Source organism: Anarhichas minor, unplaced genomic scaffold (assembly GCF_050575085.1).
Source record: "Anarhichas minor isolate MPS153535 unplaced genomic scaffold, ASM5057508v1 ptg000043l, whole genome shotgun sequence".
NCBI lineage: Eukaryota > Metazoa > Chordata > Actinopteri > Perciformes > Anarhichadidae > Anarhichas > Anarhichas minor.
Window position 1 is genome coordinate 701507 of NW_027466489.1, and position 21683 is coordinate 723189.

The window sequence follows — 21683 nt, forward strand, 5'->3', positions numbered from 1 at the left end:
AATTTAGCTATGGTTGGTGGATTTTAGGAATGAAATATACAAACACTCATTGTTTTAGTAATGGAATATAAAACAGCTTTTAATTGACTAAGGACGGTCTTTTATGATCAATTACTAATTTATAAAACAGTTTCAATAATTTCAATAATTCATCATAATTGATATACCGTATTTTCCGCACTATAAGGCGCACTTAAAAGCCTTTAATTTTCTCAAAAAACGACAGTGCGCCTTGTAATCCGGAGCGCCTTATATATGGATCAATTGGTTAATTTGTTGATCCATACTGGTTGTACACGGCGCTCTGTCAAAATGTTTCAGTACGACTGGTAAACTACAAAGCCGCACCGCGGTAAACACCGGTACTGTGCTTACTCCTAGTCAAACACCACTTGTGTGTATAAAGACCCCAAAATGGCACCTTTCAAGAGACACGCTTACGACGCTATTCTATTCTATGCGCCTTATAATCCGGTGCGCCCTATATATAAAAACAGTTCTAAAATAGGCCATTCATTGAAGGTGCGCCTTATAATCCGGTGCGCTTTATAGTGCGGAAAATACGGTATTCATCCTCCTGACACAGGTATACAATGCAACAGTGCTTTATTTTATTTTAGACGGCATGGTATAATCTCCATGACCAGTAGGTATATCAGCTTGTTGTTTCTAAAGATATTGTGCGGCTGGTGTTGTGACCATGCCGAATTCCTGATCTGACTCTGCTATCGCCTTTCATCAGCTGTTCTCCACCAGATTGAAACTGGAACACATTTCACCGACTCCATGTATGTTTTCTTCCTCAACAGCACAGCTTCTTATTACCATGGATAAACAGTCTACGGTGGTGTTTCGAAATGTGGGGCAGCTGTACTTTCCCCAAAGCAGAGTGGAGTGCCACTACAGCCTGACCTCTGACCACCAGTGGAGCAGCAGTGACTGGATAGGGATTTTTGAGGTACATTCACCCACACTGAAAAGGAAAATATTTTAGCAAAAAAAAGTTCTGTGTGATGGGGATGCACATTTATATTTTGTATGTCGTCTAAAATGTGTCTGTTATCATGTCACAGATGGGCTGTTCTTCATTGAAACAGTACTACACATATACATGGGCTGTTGTTCCTGAAGGCTACACTGAGGGTGCCGGTGTCAACTCCTGTGCACTTTTCCAGGGTAAGAATCCATCCAAACATTTAAAAACATATGACACAGGTGATAATTCAATAGACCACAGCCCACCATCATCCCTGATGGTGGGCTGTGGTCAGACGTACCTGTCTGTCTGTACACTGTGATGTCACAGTCCTGGAGTAAACTGCCACATCAGCAATCACAGCGACTGGAGATCAGAAATAAGATTTTTAAGTTTATGGAACAAAAGTTGTTTAATACATAAAAAACACTACAGTTAATGCTGACTTTACCATTGTGGTCAAATTCAAGCTCATTGATGAGGGATGATTAAGAGCGGCTTGTGCTCCATCATTTTTTTCATTCTGTAATACTTGGTAAAAACAAAAGTTTTATTTATGTATATTTTCTAATTAAGTAAAATACAATAGGTTAATCATCATAATAATATCCACCTAACACTGGCTATTACATCTGTCTATTTGCTACAGCATCCTACCTGCCCCGCCCCAGTGCTGTGGAGTACCAGTTCATATATGTGGATTCGATGGGAGAGGAGTGTGCCCGTAGTCGCTCCTTCACTTTCCGTGCTCCCAAGCCGCTGGAGGAGCTGGAGACTCTGAAAGAGGAACAAGATGAGGAGGATGGAGAGGAGGAGCTGCTCATAGTCATCCCCAGGGCTCAGCTGTTGCAGGTGAAAATAAAAAAAACGTCACTCAATATTGCATTCAGCCATTCTTGATAAGCTACTCTTCCCTTCATAGTAGTAATAAGAAAAGGCCCTTAAGTGTAACTACTATGCACTGTAAATCCATTCAAATGTGATGTCCCTGTCCTCTCTCCCCGTGTTGTGAACAGAGTCAGCTGGAGGAGTGCTTAAAAAAACAAGCCAACATACAGCAGGCTCTAGATGAGGCAAAAGAGGAGACGGAGAACGAGAAAAGGAACAGCAGCAAAGCAAGGGTGGAGTGGGAACGTGAGAGAGAAGCAATGAGGGAGGAGCTCTCAGAGCTTAGAGACAACTTGAGACTCAACTGTGAGATGTTGAAGAAGATGGAGGGAAAACACAAGGTACAGGCAGGTCATGCCTCCGGATGTCTCGGGGTAGCCATCTCATTTTTACCTCCATAAAGTTCTGAATTTCAGTTCTGAAAGTTCTGAATAACTAATGATAACCTTTTGATTTAAAAAATACACACATGGAACAAGAATCTAATCACTTTTTTTCTGCTCTCCACAACATTGAAAGAATGTGAAATATAGTCAGGAACATCTGACATTGGAACTGAGTAAACTCATGGCTGAAAAAGACGAGAGCCAGCAGCGAATTAAAGACCTGGAGGGGGACATCAAGGTCCTGAAAGACACCAAGAAAGAGGAAAACGGCGACCTGGAAAGGCAAGTGTTTGAGACATATGCTGGATTAAACATTCGTCATTGGTATATTTATTTCCTTGGGCCTACAATTAACTTTTTGTCCCACAGGCTGAAGGAGAGAGTGAAGAAAATGTCCAGTCAAATGAAACACGATGAGGAAAAGAGAAAGTGTCTGCAGGTAAATTGGTTGGTGGTGCTTCTTCTAGAGAGGGAAACAGAGGAGCTCTGAACCACAAGACTAACAACGTATTGGGCCCAGTTTAGCTTGAACTGGATTGGTGTTTTGCAACAGTGGGAGCAAGATCACCTCAATTCCATTAACTCACAAGTAGAACTTGAGGAAGTTTTCATTTTCCTATTCCCTCGTCTCTGTGCAGGTGGAGAACCAGGCTGCCCTGGTGGAGGTACGAGGGCTGCAGGAGCGTCTGGGGGCCAGTGAGCATGCAGCTGAGGGCCTGCGTAGGGAGCTGAGAGAGCTGGGCACCCGTCAGGGCCATACCCACACTGAGATGCATCAAGCCCGGCTGCAAGTGGCCCAGCTAACCCTGCTGCTGTCTGAGGAGAACCTGGTCCTCAGGGAGGAGCGTGCCAACTGGGCTCTAGAGAAGGAGGCCTACAAACATGCAGCAGAAGTGAGGATACAGCAAAGCACACACACACACACACACACACACACACACACACACCTATATGTCAACCGATCTTTTGGTTAAACTTGCTTTTTTTTTTTTTTATGGCAGACAGATACAAAGAAATTACAAGAACTGAGCTATGAGGTGCAGAGGAAGGAGGAGTGGCTCCAGGAGGAGAGGATGGAGAGGGAGAAACTAGAAATAAAGCTTGGGCAAGAGAGAGATTGCAATCGAGTAAGTAAATCAAACTACATCGCAGTCACTATTATTCAACACACAAACATATTCAGCTCTAAATATAACTGCTCATGTGCTGCGAATTTGCATCATGCGTTGATCAGATTACATTTTGGAAAACGGAGAACGATGCCAAAGTTCGGCACAGTTCTTTTATTACTCGCATGCAGGCATAAATAGAAAAGCTTCCATGAACAGTGAGTAAACATTTCTCCCCACTGTCGTGCGATCAACAACAGCAAGGGAAGAGCACGAGCCAGGTCAGATGAGTCAGTGTGTTCAGAGGGTCTGAGTATAACGCTGCTGCCCCCTGTAGGTGCTGCTGAGTGACACTAAGCAGGAGCTGCAGGAGCTGAAGGCCAGCGTGAAGACGGCCCAGGACAAGAGAGAGGAGCAGCAGGTGGACAAACAGGTACGGGTCCCACACCAGACTACATATCCACGACTCTTTAAGATTAATAATAAGTCTCACAAGACTTTCAGTCAAGAGTATCAACTCCACCTAATTTTACAAACGTCAGTTTTGTTTATGCTTTATGCTCATTAGTGGTGAGAAATGAACCAAGTACATTTACTCAAGTACAGTACTTGCATTCTATGTTAGAGTAATACTTTACGGCTACTTTACACTACTACTCCACTACATTTATTTGATGACTTAAAAAGACCAGTGTGCAGGGTGTTGGCGGATTGGATGGCAGTGATGCAATATAATATTAATTATGTGTATAATCAACTGAAACTAAGAATTGTATTTTGTACTTTGAAAGGGAGAGTATTCAGAATGTTACAATCTGTAACCTCACTGCCAGATGTCACCGAATCCTACACACTAACCCTTTAAGCTACTAGTTACTTTACAGCTTCAGATTAATAATATAACATATAATCAACAAGTAGATGATGCATTTTTATAGGTTAAGGGTAAGATAATACTTTCAAATAATGTGACACACATTAATGTGTGAATTATTGTTATCCAATAATATAAAATGCATTCTGAAATGAGCCATTCTGCATGAATAATTTGCTACTTAAATTATATTTAAATGCTAAGACTTTATACTTGTAACAAAGTATTCCTATATTGTGGTTTTACTATTTTACATCAGTAAAAGATCTGAGCATGTCCACCGTTTACTGACGAAATATAGCACAGTTAAAACAATAGTGTTGATAATATCTTCAATTACAAAAAGTCAAACAATTTCATAAACTCAACAGAACCTCAAATTTACTTAATCATTCATTTCTTATTTTTTGTCTTCAAATCTTCCTCAAATCTATGGGTTTGAAATTGGACACCCGCAGGACCTGATGAACTACATCCGTCAGTTAGAGCAGAGGTTGAGGATTTTGCCAGAAACTAAATCAAATGGGGACATTCCCACATGCACCTGTGAGTAATGACGTCTCTTTGTATACGGCACTGCACTGTAACGAGAAGCAAAGCAAAGAACCTATGCTGATTTTAAACAGATGGCTCTTCCTCTGAGGATGACGAGGATGCTTCCTCAGCTTCCCCCAGATCAATCTGTTCGCCTCTTTTCCTGTCCACTCAGCTGGAACGACCCAACAGAGCTGAGCATGTCACTGCTGAGGCACGCATCCAAAGCAAAGGAGACACAGCAGCCTCTGACACACAGGTGTGCCATCCTTTCCACACATTAACCAAACAAAGTGAGACAACACCTGCATCGGAGCTAACAGACCTGAGTGGGCAAATATTTGACTAGCTTCCCCTCGTCCTGCAAGTTTTTGCCTCAGCTCCATTAGACACCGAGGTTAGCGAATAGCTGGTAGAAAGAGAAAAGAGAGAATATGGAAACAAATGGAAACACCAAAGTTATACATTCACAGAGAACCAGTGACTGTTTAAAAAGCTGGTCAAACTAAATCCTTCCTCGATGTTCAGCACACCGGCAGCATCTTAGCTGGATAAAGAACATCTCATGACCATCACATGTTTTTAACATCGGTGGAAACAAAATCAATGTTATTTTCTCATCTTTCAGGTAATCTTTTAGTGACTTAATTACTGTGATCATTGTTTCACAATACCCACAATCAACACACTGTAGGTCAAAGATTGGGATTTTAGACTATTGGAAAAAAAACTTTATAATCTGAATTTGACATGTGATGTAAATCAGATTATTATTGCCTGATTAGGGAGTGTAAGGTATCCTGGACCATAGAGATTCTATTTGGTGAGCACAATAAACACAAGAATCCAATATTCATTTAACCATTGATTGAACAGTTTGCCTAACTTGGTTTGGACTTTATCTCACAAGTAAGTGTCTCACACAGCTCAACAATAAAGCATGATCTGTTAGGAAGTCATAACATGTAGACTCAACTCAAAGGATATAAACAATATGTCATTTCAAACTGGTCTGACAGAAAGGATTTGACCAGAGCACACCCAGCCGTTAACCTGGCCTTCACTGAACTCCTCCCCGATGCGTTCAGTGACAGGTGAATGTCTCCACCCTCTCAGGTCTATAGATCACGGTTACAGACCAGCCAATTCTGCTACCTTGTAACCAACAGTCTTGTTACAAGATGAACAAAGTTAAATGTGAATGCTTTAACTCAAATGGCATGGGCTTTCTTATAATTGATTTATTATGAAATGTGATAGAGATTATATTTGAAGATATAAATCAAAGAAACATATTAAGGTATTTTGATTTTAATACAATTGCTTAAACTTTAGCCTTAAAACAAATACAAACAGTAATCCCTGTTATTTTGGGTGTGTATAATATTTACCAACAGATAAATCTTCACTTTACATCCATCTCTGCTTCTGTCTCGTCAGCGCTGCGAGCCCCCAGCTGGTGAAGGGAAGCTGCTGCTGATGCTGCAAGAACCCGTCGACCCCGTCCTGAGGTGACAATTCTGGCTTTCTACCAGCCACACAGTACACACCCTGTTTCCCTCCTCCATGACCGGAATCACCTCTCCTAAAATAGTATTGGCTGACTTCATTCACATTCTCCTCCCTGGCAGGCTAGCTGCTGTTTTAGAAAAGCTGCCGTTCCACTTACCGAGCACTTTCTTTTCTCGTGGGAAGAGTCACAGGGAGCATTAGAGAGTAAAAATAAAGGTGTCAATAATATGGTAATACCAACGTAATAAGAGTAAAAATAGCAGCAATGTTCATGTTACTCAAGCAGTGGCTCAGCAGGAGTGTGTTGTCTATTTCTTTTTTCTTTTTTAATCCTCAGCACCTTCTGTAAAACTTGTAATCCTCTTTCTCTCTGCAGTGAGCTGGCCGACTTCCCCATGTGGTAAAAAAAAAACAAAGATGGACGGCAAGTTGTTTGTTTGCCACTGCAATGCAAGTTCATGCGGCTCCTAATGAAACCTTGAAGGTTATTCTATTGTTGTTTTGTAGCTGTTTCATGTAGAAAGCTGCCTTCACAAAGGTCATATTTATGATGCAGAGCGTTTGACTCGTGAGTGTCTGTATTCAAAGTCAAATTTGTGTTCGACACCAAATGTAAGTCGTGTCCAGAGTGTTGTTTATTAGTATGGCTGATGCTTAAGGATGAATGAAAGTCTCCTTTAGATTTTCATAAGCAGATACCAATTGTCTAAAAGTATCTTTTAGTTTATTTTAGACTATTTTTAGTCTCTACATTTTCCATCTTTTTAGCTGATTAAAATGTGGACATGTGGCAGTTGTTTTGAGAAAAGCTTGGATTTAATAGCCTTGTTTTGGTGGCATATCAGCCCATAACCTCTGCATGCGAGTGTGAATCCTGAAACCGTGTCAAGTGTGGGTGTGGGTGTTTTACAGACCAGTGTGAGATGTACTGCTGCAGCTTGTTGAGCACAGCGTCAGGTTGGGAGTGAATGTTAATTTATGATACTTTTCTTTATTGTTCTGGGCTTCTGTTGGAGACACAAGGTTCTTTAATAAAATATGATGATGAATACATGTTGATGGCTGTCTGTATTTTGTACATTTCCATCTTAAGACTTTCCTTGTGAAGGTGTGAAGTGAAGGCAAAGAAGACGACAACTCGACGCTGAGAGGTCTGAGAACAAAAAGAGCCTTTATCAAAATACAAGAAATACAACAAAAAACAAACAAGCAACAAATAAGCAAAAATCGAAATGTAAAAACACAAAAGGATCAGCCCAGTCTTTGTTTTTCTGTGTGTGTGTTTTTGTCAGAGCTATTCTGGTATTTAAGTCCAATTGAAATAAAAAGCACGAGGTGTCTGAATCCCTGAACATCAAGACAGGTTATTTGCACATTGTAAAGATTGTTTATAAAAAGACATCAGTTAAAAGAACTCAAGATGTTACAGAGATAAGATGGTTCCAGCTTCAAAAAGTAATTTGAGATCACGGCGTTTTCTCTATCACACAATACAAAGTAAATATATTTCACATCAATGACTTTAATAGATATTGTATGAAGTAATGTTTTATTTGTTTTTGTCCAAATGCAATGTAATATCTTTGGTCCTTTTTTAGTTTTCTTACTCACATGCTGACGTATCGAGCTGAGGCCCTCGTGACCTCTTGGCTCGTCTATTGCACCAGCTCAAGTTCAAGAGACAAGTTTAAGAAATAGAAAGAGAAGATAAAACAGGAAAACATTTTAATATGAAATGTCGTCGTTATGTGACATTTAAATACTCAACAAAGTATGTAGGATTGGCTGACGATGTGCAAAATATTGACTGTCTCTGTGAATGTGTGTGTGACACACTGAAGACAACTCGTATCTTTTACCTCAGTCATTTGACTGTGATGTTTTCATCTTATAATATCACAAATGACAATTTAACAGTCTAAAAACATCATCATGGCATCAGGGCTGATTAATTAATACTTTAAATCAACGTCTGTGCACTTGATGGCTTTACAGCTGGTACTAGAGACCTATCTGACTCTATACATGGTCGCTGCTTCACAGCTGCTGGTGTGTTGCCACCGTGGTCGTGTAGGATCTGTTTTCTCTACATCTTCTCTTCCTCTGCTTCATTCAAAGAGTAAACGTCTCCATGTATGATTATCAGAAACATGCGGTCTTATTTTCAGATATACATTAGCTGTATCTTTTTATCCCGAATATCAACAAACTACATCAAAAGCACGTTGCAGCTGAACTGCAATGCCATGAAGGACAACACGCTGCTGGAGAATCGTTCCCTCACAACTATCAAGTAGTAGTTCAGTAAGAGTCACATTGTCTTTCCTTACATGTCAATTTTATACATCTTGCATAAAAAAAAGCTGTATAGTCTCAATGAGAAACAATTCATAAGTATTTATTTTACAAAATCCATGTCCTGCATCGCTCTTTAGACGCAGCACACATGAACACACATCATTTGAAACTATTACATCGGGAGACAGGTCGCCCGAAGTAAAGCTTTCGTTTTGTTGGTCATTTTATTAGACGGTTGCGACGTCATTTAATCGATCATGTGATTCTTGGTCAGCTTGCATTGGCATCAACATGCTACTGTCCAACAGACGCCTACCGGTGAGTGAACTTCGAAAAGGTTTTAGCTGTAAAAGCTTTTTTTTTTTTTAATCTATTGATAAATGCTCTGATTGACACACTCATGCACACACACTCACCTGAGGTTTTCTGTGAAGTAAACTGATTTTCAGGGTTGTCCATTTGGATGACTCATAGCTCACTTTGACAAAACGAAAATATTATGGCTTCACGAAGGGCATGTACGTAATGGCCAACGACTCCATTTTTAATAATCCTAAAAAATACTGTTGTCAGATAAGATGTGGCCCTGATGGAATCAACCTGAGATTGTGTGATGACATTTAATCTACCCTGCAGATTCTTTAGTCGAAGTATTAAAAAGAGAGATGGAGATATGCTGCTGCATTCGTTTTGCATTACTGATTAGTTTCTTATTTGCATCACAAGCACCAGAGTTGAAATTGTAGTCTTCATCGTCTTCTTCTTCTTCTTCTTCTCTTTTGAACGTTTTACCCATTAGGGCTTTTCATACCACGTGCTTGTCGTATTGTGAGTTTGAGTCCTGCTCATGACTGCAATTGCGCTATTTATTATCTCTGTTATTGCTTTTCACCGTGTCCAACAACGCAGAAATGCCTAACATTAAAGATAAGCTTAAGAAAAAAAACACACTGTACGTCCAGTCAAATGTGATGCAGGACTGAGTGAAAAATATACAAAAAAAGTCCCACAAACAGGCAAAAAGACAGAACAGAAATGTTTACATGCTTAGAAAAACCATACAATAAAAAAATAAGTCGCAAATCTCTGAATAGTAATAAAAGGAATTCTCAGAAGACATTTGCGGCAAACGGACACCTAATAGAGTTCTGTTGTTGCAATGTATTTTTACCATCAAGTTTATATAAAGCATAGCCCTTATAGATTGCTGAGGAGTGCATTTTCTTCTGTCCACCACATCTCGTTCCTCTTTGGGTGAACAAAACACTTTTGAAATATCTTTGAGAGTCTCATTTTGGCACAGTGATTTCTCGTGGCGCTCTGCTCAACCCACTTACATTTAGTGCTTTTGCTTCTCCCATTCGTTGCTTCCTATACTGAATTTAACATATTTTCCTTTCAGTCAACATTTACAGTATATGTATGTGCTGTATGCAACACCGTTGTTGTATAAGAGCCGAATTCTGTGAGGTTTCCGGGAGGGCTCAGGGATCTGAAGGAGGAAGCAGCATCATCTTGTCTCTCTCACTGCGTTTTCCCAGTTCCACCTTTCTTTTGCACGCCCGCTGCCGCCTCCACCGACAGCTCCCCATCACTGTCTGCCCCTCGCTCCTTCTCCTCATCCCAGTAGTCGTCCTCTTCCTCCTCCTCTTCCTCCTCAACGGCTGACTCATCTGTGGCCTTCTCCTCTTGTTTGATGGCTTGAATAGCAGGGGGAGCGGCTGCGGCGCTGTCCCCCGAGTCACTGCTGTCCTCGAAGGCCTCTGGGTTCTCCAGCATCTCCCTGATCAGTGGAGGCATGGGGCCCGGGATCTCCGTCTTCAGTGTGATGGCTCGTTCTGCACCTACAGGCGCACACACACACACACACAAACACATATTTATGTAATGGGTAGTGTATAAAAAGGACAGGAGAAAGCCTCTCACACATCAGTACTGTGAATACATTTTGTAGTACAAAAAGGTATTACGGTTTGCTTCCAAGCCCTACTTCTGATCCATGGTACTGGTACGTAAACACCTCAGCTTACCTTTGGTGCTGATTCCTCGGAGGTCTGTGACTTTCATCAGCATGCGGGGAAACATGTGAGGCTTGTTTGGGCGTCTGCGGCGGGTGTAGATCTTCAGAGCCTCTAGCAGCGGCTCCTGCAGCTTGTCGACTTTCTGTGGCTCCTCCAGATCCATACGGTCTAAGGCAATGAGAGAAAGAAGATCATTTTGAAGAGGTCAAGAAATGGTAGAAAAGCTGGCCAAATGATAGCAAGGAAATTGCAAACCAATGAGACAAAGTAACATTTTTTTAAGGTAAGGATAGCAAGCTAGAAGGCACAACCTTACCTCCGCAGATGAGGCAGATGGCACTGAGTAGGCCCGTTTCTGTGTCATCCATCTCCAAAGGCAGCAGCTGGCCAGCAAAGGCAAACACCAGCTCTGTCAGTGGGCCAAAGCCAGCGTTATGCATCTGGGTCCTGTTGAGTGTCAGGCCATCTGAGAAGGTCATTGTGTCCTGTTCTGGGGTGTAGCGAGTGCAAATCCTCAGCATCTAGGAAGGGGAAGAAAATCACGAGACAAGGACAAAAAGCAAAAAATGGGCAGTTAGTAAAAGGAGGATGAAATTCAGTCCCCAAAAAAAATCATTGCAGCTGTTCAGAATCATCAACAAGTTAAGCAGTGTGAATAATGAGGAAGCATTAGGGAGGTGGAAGGGGAGTTGGTTAAAAAGGAAGAGTAATAGGAGCATGTGGTTGGTACCAGGATGTCCAGACATGCAGATTTGAGGAGGGTGATCTGGTCAGCGATGGTGAGCGTAGTGAAGCCTGGTAGCCGTTTGGCAAACTCCACAATCTTTATAATGCACTTTGTGGACAGCTCACTGAACTTATCCCACAGGCCCAAGTCCAGCTGTACTCTGTGGTCAGCACTTGAATTCTGAGAGAGAGAAAAAGGGAAACTTCTGTCTGTGTGTCTGTGCAGAGTCCATACAGTGGTTGTCCTTCTGGCAAAGCAGTGAGCTAATAATGCTTGAGTGGAGTGAGTGTTTAGGGGTGGATGTGATTATACATTTAAAATAAAAAAAAATAAAAACTCACTGTGGTGTATTTTCCTAGCTGGCACAGAGATGGAAAGGTCTCTTGGTGAGCTTTGCTGACTTTGTTAACCAGCTCCTGTAGTTCTCCACTCAGCTCGTAGTTCTCTGGCAGCACCACCTCCTCCTTTACGTCCTTCTTCTTTTTGTTCCTGTCGTTACGCACCGCTACAGGGGAAACACAAGTGCAAGGTGACACACTTAAAAAAAAAACGTTCACCCCATTAACTTTTACTTGAGAGTAAAATATTTTTTTATAACAAAATGATTGAGGCCCATATTTTCCTCTCACCTTCTTTGGACATGCCGACCTCAAAGCACTTCTGCAGCCGACAGTACTGGCAGCGGTTGCGAGTCACTTTGTTGATCTGGCAGTTCTTGTCTCTGTGGCATGTATACACCATGTTCTTTTGGATACTGCGCCGAAAGAAACCCTGAAACCGATAAGAACAATGTTGGGCACACTGCTTGATGACAGGAAACAATGCTCTGACTCTAGGGACGGCAAAGTCAGTCTGTTGGTTGGTTGGTTGGCCCGATGCTTTGGTCCAGACTGAAATATCTCAATGAATATTGGGCGGATGTTTCCCATCATCCTCAGCTTTACAAAGGGTTATGAGATAATTAGCAAATGTTAGCAGGCTAACATGCTAAACTAAGACATGATTAGCATTATATCAGCATGCTGTTAGCATGTAGCTCACTGCTGTGTCTAAAATCAGTCTCACAGAGCACATGGCTTTAGACTTTTAGTTGAATATTTTAAAATGTCATAATGGTTTTATAATAAAGCTTAATAATAGTGGCCTACTAACACAAGAGTGGCTGATGGCCAGTGGTGGAACAAAACTAAGTACATTTACTCAAGTACTGTACTTAACTACAGTTTTGAGGTACTTGTATTTCACTTGAATATTTCCATTTGATGCTACTTTATAATTCTACTCCACTACAACTGAAAGCCAATGTTGTTCTTTTCACTCCACTCTATTTATTAAGTAGTACAATAAGTACTAGTTACTTTGCAGATTATTCATTCAAAATATGAACAAATAAATTAAGATTTATTTTTATGAATTAAGGAACCACACAAGAATGTAAATCAGCTCCACCTTTACCAGCTGCAACATTAAAGTGATGCACACATTAATGCATCAATTATTATAACTCAATAATATTATATAAATGATTATGGGCCATTCTGCATAATGAGTACTTTCACTTTTGACACTTTAAGTATATTCTATTGTTATTTCGCACTGATGTAGTGCTAGCTCTGAGTATTTCTTCCACCACTGCGGACTGCGGTCTCAACTGTCACTTTCTTAACTGTGAACATCCATTTATTGGTTTCTGTATATAAACCTCGAGCACACAAAACCTCTATTGTATGTTCTCCAAAGGTATGTTTTTTAAATTTAATTTTAATCTGTATTTTAATTTCCACTTCAACAACGGCTTAATTTAATACAGATGCAGTAACCATTTGGTGGTCAGTTACCACACAATATTTGGCTCCGTTACATCAATAACGTGCAGTGTTAGTCACGATACACTAGAGGGCAGCTTAACAAAAGCAAACGTTACAGCTACGCAGCACTGACATCTGTCAGGCTTCTACTGAAACATCAGACTTTTCAGTGGACATCAGCTGTTCAACTTCATACACTTCATAAACTCTTCATGTGTCTCTGGCTTCTTTTACCTTGCAGCCCTCACAGGAGCTCACTCCATAGTGATAACCAGAGGACTTGTCCTGGCACACAAAGCACGGCTTGTAGATCCGGGGTGGAGGAGGAGGAGAAGGAGAGCTGGGGACCATCTCCTCTGAGCTGGTGCTCTGGGTCTCCACCGCTGCAGACAGAAAGAGAGAAAAAAGAAACTTTTATCATACGTTTGTTTACATAAGTTCTGAAAGTCTTTGAAACTATGATGAAAGCTAATACACAGACTGATTAAGAAGGAATAGTCAACAAACAACCCCCAACTCCATGCAAGCCACCCCTTGGAGCCAGAAGGCAAGCTCAAAGGCAGACATTTTTAAGAGAAAAGGAGGGGGCTGCTGATTGACAGGGACTTAAAAGAGACACAATTAGCTGATGGCCAGATGGCCGTGCTGATAAAATGCTGATTGGCAGCTGAGATTTGATTGGCTTCTCCATTTACTAGTGAATGGGGGAGCAGCATACCTCTGTTGACTTTTTGACTGACATCTGAATTTTTGCATCTGTGTCTGTGTGTGTGTGTTTGTGTGCTCACACGCACATGCACAAGCTCACATTTTTATGTGAAAGGCTGTCGAACCAGACCGGCCTATATACCTCAAGCCCCATGTGAACAAACAGAGGCGGGATGTTTATGAGACTCGGCTGTCTCCCTCTGTTCCTTCTCGCTGTCTCGCTAAAGAAAATGGCAAACTGTATAACACCATTTGCTGGCCACAGGCACAAGTCAGTTAACTGCTACTAATGAAAACATTCAAAACAAACAATGTAGAGCAGACACGGGGACAAGGACGCCCAGCGGATTGAAACTTCGTACACTTAAAACATAACAAGAATGAAACGCGCCTTGTACACATTTGAAGGTGATGACTAAAGAACAACAAGATTCCTCTGAACATGCCTTTCAACTTTCACCTTCACTCACCCCAACTTCACCTCCCTCTGCCCACCCCCGCCCCCACTCCCTTGTTTCCTGGCCCTAAATTCCTCAGTGCAGGCTGGACAGGGTTTAATAGTTGCCCAGGCTCATAAGCGGCCCTATAAAGGTTGTGTCTAGGATGGGAAGGAGGCCCCCGGCCAGGCGGACGGCCTCTTTATTGGGATCCAGTCACCTTGGGCAGCTATTCACATCAACAGCTCCATCCTTGGATCCCTTCCTTATAAAAATAAAGAATCTGGGGTCAAAAACCCCAAAGTCACAGCACCTCCTGTCACCTTCAATGGACAGCACAGGACTGAACCAAATGTGGCCCCCACCCCACCGCAGAAACCCCAACCTGAACCCACTGCCTGCCATTAACAAGAGTGCTAAGGTTTCAAAAAACAGAGCGGCAAAGGCACAAAGGAATAATCTGATAAAAACAGAGAGGGGAAAATGAAAAGAGGAAGAAAGGGAAAGGAGGAGGTGAGCCGGAGGACAGAGACTTCCCAGTGGCTGAAAGGTTAAATAAGATCCTGACCGTTTAACTTTGACCTTGACTGTAGAAGACCATTACTAATTAAATGACCAGCAGCTTGCTTTAAAGTTAGAAAACGTGTTCAAATATGACACATCATTCAATTAATCACGGCTGAATCTGCTGAGCAGTACTTACAGATGTTGTGCTGCAGCTATTCATCAAACAATAAATTACTATTTTTCACTCAAGAAAGTGAGAAATAAAATGTTCTAGGATTAGTTTTTAGTTTTATCCGCTATGTGATCCAAGGTTTCAAGAATGCACTGAGCTCCTTGCTCCTCTTTTATTTAGGATTTGATGCTTTTCTTTGTCTCTTGATGATTAAATATATTTGAGTTTTGGAAATAAATTAAATAAATTGAAGATACTATCACCTTGGGCTTCAGGAGAATGTGACAGGCATGTTTCAGTACTTTCTGACATTTTATAAACCATATTAATTTGATCAATTGAGAAAGCTAGCGACATAGAAAACAATTGTTAGTTGCAGCCCTGATGGTAATGTTCGTAGCAGAACTAATGGTTTATCTTGTCAGACAGAGAACAGGATTATGAGATTGCCATTTCATATCTTTCCCCCGAAAATAACACGCAGTGTTCTCCAACAATGAGCGATTTGAAATTATTCAGCGTATGCAGGAGAAAGTTAACGTTTCACGCAAGTTTATGAGTAAACAAAGTGCTGCTTGTTGGGCAGGAGGTTGTTCACTTTGGGGGGCATTAGAGCCCAGGTGTGGGAGGTGGAGCTGCATGAGTGGCACTGTAACTTGATCACTGTTTTCTGTTTATATAGTAACACTGACAATGTAAAAGTGGCCCTGAGAGAACAAGTGGAAAAAAATAGCTCCCATTGAAACGGAGAAGCTGCATCTGGCGCCAGGAGAGAGGTAATGACTGACACTGTCTGAGGGCGGGGAGAGCGGGTGAGGAGGTACGTGACTCTCGAGAAACGTGAAGGAGGGAGACAGGGTGAGAGACGCTGGGCTCAAGGCGGCGAGAGAGAGAGGGGGGGGGGGGGGGGGGGGGTGACGGACTTTACCTGGCATGGAGAAAGAAGGAGCCCAAAACTGTCAAGCAGCTGTCATCACCCTGAACTGAGCTCAGCCTCAGAGCCTTCGCTTGAAAGAATCTCTGTCTGTTCTTAACCTACAACTCACCCCTCAGCGTGTCACAACATCAATCAGCACACCTCTGTTGGACGCAGAGCAGACAAGATGACTCGTGTGAATCAGCCCCGTCAGCTAGCTGGAGAACTCTCATACGGGAAACATGCAACAAGAACTATAAGCTATTCGTCACTGGACGAAGAGGGTTGGATACAGAGGTGTAAAAAAGTTTTCCTTAACATAGCTCTACTCGACCTACTGGTATGTCTGGGTGTCTCCCAGCTTCCTCCTCTCCACTCAGTGTTTGTTGTCAGATCAACACATCTCTGTTTAGACAACAGAAGCCCTTCTGAAAGCAGACACCTGATGCCTGAGATTCTTGAAGAACAAGAATGACCGTTTCATTCCTGGGTAGATTTCTAAACCTGAATTAGGGAAATTATTTCCGACCAGAATTACTACAATATCTGCCAACATGGACTCAGGAACAGCCACAGCGACTGGGTCCAAAGTACTACTCATGCTAATTGTGTACAGTTGTAGTTGTACAGTTACTGCTTATGCAGTTAGTGTTCTACAAATTAACTTTGTTAAGCATTTTATCCTAACAGGAAATAAAACAATACTTGTGCCATCAGACGTCATTAAGACAGAACTGATCTGTCATTCTGTATTAACGAGCGCATGAGAAAGAAAACACAGTGATCGACACCATCGAGCATCAGATGCTTAAGTTCTGCAGTGAGCACAGTGAGCATGGGGTTTGTTTTACACCGATATTGAAGGTGCTTTTTCATTCCTCTTGGAGTGGCTGTGTAGTCGACACAGTGTGACATATGTGACGTAGGGCCTGCAGCCTGGCTCAACCTGCCAACATCGTACGTCTCATTGAACTCGACTTTGGCCTGCAGGGCTTCAGAGAGCCTCGCACCGGAGAGGAGTGGAGGCTAATGCTAAGGACTGTAGCATTTTATACCGATATAAATAAATATATAAATATATTTGTGTATTAGTGTTTTTTTTTTTTTTACTTTCATGCCGATAAAGCAACAAAATTTGCAAAATAAAGCAATTTGGACTAATATATTGTTTACACTGAGTCTATAAAAGATTAATTTGGATGGCAAATTGAGTTCTTACATAACCTCTCTACTCACAAAATGTCCAGCAGCACACTGTGGAATGTGCGTGCACATGTGAATATGTGTGTGTGGGCTGCTGCATGGGGCCACAGGTCAGTTAGATTGTGTGTGAGGGTTTGCAGAGCGACAACACTCACAGAAACATTGTGAGGACAGAGGAAGAGGAAAACAGTGGACTAAACAACATTCATCATTAAACAGACAACACATAAAAAGCCTTCGTGGGCGAAGTTAATGCAATCTGTAAATTAAATTCTGATTATGTGACGTGGTCTATACTTTTCATTACAAAAATGCATGCGTCACGCTTAAAATGACTGTACTTGGTTGTAATTCAGGAGCTGATAAACAGCGGGGGAGAGCCACAACCTCAAATATGCTGAGCGAGTAATTACCACGACAGCAGGGAGGAGATGGGGAAGATCTAAGTGACAATCCCTTTCATCAGCTGTTCTAAGTTCAATACCAGCGTCCCCTCCCCTCGCCTGCCCTCCCCCCTCAGCTCAACCCTCACTAATAACCGTCTTCCCCCCTCTGTCCTGTCCTGCCTTCCTGCCCTGGCAGGAGGAGGAGTCCTTCCTGTCATTGGAAGCGCCTTTTAAAGGAAAGGCTGTGAAAACCAGACTACTGTCCAGGAGATGGCTCCATAAAAACAGCAGCAAACACTTAAAAAAGGAGGCAGAGACAAACACACAAACAACGGTGCACAAAGGCGCACACACACACACACACACACACACACACACACACACACACACACACACACACACACTAACAAGACAGACATCCTGGACATCAATCCCTCAAACTCCTAAGCAGTTTCAGAAATTTGGGCCTAAAGAGTATAAAACAAATTCAAATGAAGAAATTCAGGAAGTCACAATTCACTCGAGCGTGACAATATTTAATTCAAGGCCAAAAACTGGAAAACAACATTCACGTAATATTTTGTTTGTTCCATGGTCACAGACTTGCGCTTTGTTTGTCCGCTGAGTGTGGGGTCGGGGGTGCATTTACGGGACAGGTTGTTAAATCTGGGTTTGTCCCTCCCATTCCTCATCATACATACAATACACCCTTTCTTTTTTATAACACCTAATAAACCCAGCGCTCTATTTTTGCCCTTTTTTGATATTAGTCTCCCACCACAATACTGGGCGAGCTGAATACAACACTGAGAGCCGGCATGACTTCTCAAACACATCTTCTGCTACAAATCATGTGGATTTGAAATAGTTTTAAAGCATTTAGGTTGAATATAATGAAAATAACAAAGTTGTACCTTAATGGTATAATAACGCTGCAGTTATTCGCTTATACTTGGTTTCACATTAGCTTTTATCCTGAAACTGACTCTTTTAGAACATGTCTTATCAGCTAAACCACATTTTTGATAGACATACAAGACAGACTAATGATTCAAAGTCATGACAGGCTAAAGTTAATGCGGTGCGGTGGAGACATGGCTGGAAGCTGCGACGCCCCGATCAGAGACAAGTTGTAACACGACTCACTGATCCTCACAACATGTTGGCTCCAAGCACTTCCTCCAATCAGCAGCCTGGGATTGTCTCCGCTAGCCTTTAGAAGACTGTAATTGCAAAAAAAATATATGCTACTGAACATTGTTTTAATGAGGTTTTTAGATCAGATCTACTCTTCAACGATTCATAAACGACAGTATTTGTCATGTGTGCATTCCCAACAGATGAGTCTGTAGGCGTTTAGATAAATGCTATATGTTGTAACACGCAGACTGTAACCGGATTACTGTGAATAACCAGATTAGAGTAATAATTTGATGTCTCATCATCATATTGATGCTACAAAAGAAAGCAACTCTGTGTTTCTTTCTGTGTTGATGAACTCACTTCAATCAGTCACATTCTCTTCCATTCGGGGTATGTCGTAACATGAAACCTTTTTTTTTTTTCTGACCACCGCTAGCCACTCCACCCCAATCTTGACAATTTATCTCTTAATCTAGTTATTTCAAGTAGGAACATCTGGTTCTGCTTCTAATCAGTGTTTTCTGTCTGTGTAAAAGTCTTTGATGCTAAATACATTTTAAGAAACTGGTAACTCAATGTGAAAGGTTTGCTAAGAAAAATTAAAAAAGTTACAGGTTAAAGAAACATTGTAATTGTCTTGTATTGCAGCTGCAAGAATCTCTGCTTTCTTTGAACACACTGACTGAACTTGAATTTCCAGGTTCACAGAGGTTGTTTAGTGTGTAAACAGTGTAATTTCATTAGTGAAAGGCATCTAGAGTACAAGAGTATAGGCCAGCATTTCATGACCCAGTGACACAGATTGGCTAGTTTTGTTTTTTTAAATAGTGATACTGGCGCAGGTACAGACAAAATAACAATCTGAGCCCCTTCCAAGAAATACAACACGCAGACACCCCCTGAAACTAATATGTTTTATCTTACAAATCAGCCGCATATCTCTGTTTTTTAATCAGCTACTGGCAGTAAAAGCATCTCCATTGTATCATAGTTAGCAGCTCTCCTGCTATGTCATGACATGATGGTCAAGGAGCATTGTTGAACTAACTTTGAAGAACCCCTTTAAAGTGAAGAGGGTGCCAGAGAAAAGGAGATTATCTCTGAATGAAGGGGAGAGCGTTTCCCCTCAAGGCCTGAAACACCGAGATACAAAGAGTTACGGGGGGGGGGGGGGGGTAGTTCAATCCCAAATACAACTTCATCCCTCCACTCCTCTCTCAGCTCTCGTCTATTTTAACTGCCCATGCCCCATACACAGCGCCTAATCTTATAATTGACTCTTTGTAATTGTAATTGAATCATTAAAAGCTCTTGGTTACACAACACAAGGCGTGTAAACTGAGCCGACTGTGAGCAAAAAATACACACACACATATATGTACACACACACACACACACACACACACACACACACTGATACACACTATTGGAAGAGGAAGATCAAGTGTAAAAAGGGAGGGGATATTCAAAAGAGGAGAAAAACAAATGTCACATAGAGGGGAACCCCCCCCCCCCCCCATTACTGCACAAGAGGCGGTGACAGAAGAGAAAGCGGACAGACTTTGGCATGTCCCAGGTCCCTGCAATGCCTCCTGATGTTGAAACAAAGGAAGGCAGAGAGGTGCTGAACTGCCTCAAATAAAAAAAAACACAGGAAAAGAGGACCCCCCTGTTAACGCGCGCACGCGCGCGCACACACACACACACACACACACACACACACACACACACACACACACACACACACACACACACACACACACACACACACACACACACACACACACACACACACACACACACACACACACACACACACACACACACACACACACACACACACACACACACACACACACACAGAAAGGAGAGAAAGCTTGTGTCAAAAAGACACAGATGCCAAAATGCGCTCAGGAATTTAGAGTCACAATGTCCAACAGTGCATGTTCACAGAGAGCAACACAGAGTAAGCAAACTCGTAGTCACTTTCCAATGTGGCCCTTCTTTAATGACGACAACGTCTACATGTTGACATGGACCATTAGCAAAGCTATCAACGTCAAAGGGTCAGTGGAAATTAATTTAATTTACAGAGTCCAGAGGTTAACCATCATTTTGTCTATTGTTAAAGTTCCCTAGTCTGTCTGAAATTATGTAAAATGTGAAATCTTAGAATAAATGAGATGTATGATCAACTTTATAAATAGACACCAGCAGTTTTAGAACCGTTTGGTGAATAACACAACTGTGTCAATGTTATAAATAGGGCGGCAACAACTACATTCATTATCGATTAAACTGCCAATTATATGATCCATTAATGCATTTGGTTCGTAAAATTAAAAGAAATAGTAAAAAAATGCCTGTTTTAATTTTCCAGAGCCCACACTGACGTATTTAAACATCTTGTTTTGTTTGACCAACAGTCCAAAAAATATACATTTTTATGATATAAAACTGAGAAAAGCAGCAAATTAAATTGGAGAAGCTTCAGCCAGAGACAGGAGGTTTTTGTTGGAAAAATGACAATCGATTACAAAATAGTTGCTATTTATTATCCTGTCGGTTTGCAGTCCACCAGCCCAGCCTCATGTCTGAGAGAGATGTTTGAGTTTAAATCTATGCTTGATTAAGAAATAAAGGTGTGAATGTCAGAGGTGAGTAACGCCTCTTTGCATGCTACTGTCCATTAATGCTAACAGGGTACTAAACAGAAAGGGGCTGAATCACCCTCTAAACCCCCGTGGCCAGTCAGGGAACATATTTTTACTTCCTTAAGTCCATTCGAAAAATCTGGCTCGGCAAAAAAACTCAAACAAAAAAAACCACTAAACTAAACCTAAACCGTTTTTATAGAAAGAAAAGGTGATTGATGAATATTTGTGGACATTTGTCTGTTAGAGTGGCATCTGGCGAAGGTCCTTAGCGAGTTGAAACAGGCCCTGCTGTGGTGTTTGTCATCCCGACTGCTCATCCGTCATCATTAGTGAGCACCGAGGACCTGCTTGATGCCCTGGTATCTAAATAAAAACTGAAGATAAATGGACTCAAGGCGCTCAGTGGGGACATCCCACACTG

General features: G+C 41.7%; 2 protein-coding genes across 5 annotated transcripts in view; one reads left to right on the forward strand and one right to left on the reverse strand.

Annotated features, from left to right (window-relative positions):
* The first annotated feature begins 811 nt into the window (after positions 1-811).
* On the forward strand, positions 812-7332 carry LOC142970413 (calcium-binding and coiled-coil domain-containing protein 1-like). The gene is made up of 13 exons (XM_076110621.1): positions 812-958; positions 1074-1176; positions 1626-1828; positions 1993-2238; positions 2384-2532; positions 2620-2689; positions 2889-3143; positions 3252-3377; positions 3697-3792; positions 4692-4779; positions 4860-5026; positions 6208-6278; positions 6656-7332. The coding sequence occupies exons 1-13, from the start codon at positions 827-829 to the stop codon at positions 6681-6683; spliced, it is 1734 nt and encodes a 577-aa protein (XP_075966736.1). The 5' UTR covers positions 812-826; the 3' UTR covers positions 6684-7332.
* A 99-nt stretch (positions 7333-7431) lies between these two features.
* LOC142970411 (retinoic acid receptor gamma-A-like) overlaps positions 7432-21683 on the reverse strand; it is a 46734-nt gene continuing 32482 nt past the window's right edge. For all 4 annotated transcript variants that reach the window (XM_076110618.1, XM_076110619.1, XM_076110617.1 and 1 more), the window contains 7 exons: positions 13368-13516; positions 11955-12096; positions 11667-11830; positions 11329-11505; positions 10915-11119; positions 10608-10766; positions 7432-10421 (listed from right to left, as the gene is read on the reverse strand). In XM_076110618.1, the coding sequence (XP_075966733.1) occupies positions 10102-10421; positions 10608-10766; positions 10915-11119; positions 11329-11505; positions 11667-11830; positions 11955-12096; positions 13368-13516 (1316 nt within the window). In that variant the 3' untranslated portion in view covers positions 7432-10101. The remainder of the gene's footprint in view (positions 10422-10607; positions 10767-10914; positions 11120-11328; positions 11506-11666; positions 11831-11954; positions 12097-13367; positions 13517-21683) is intronic.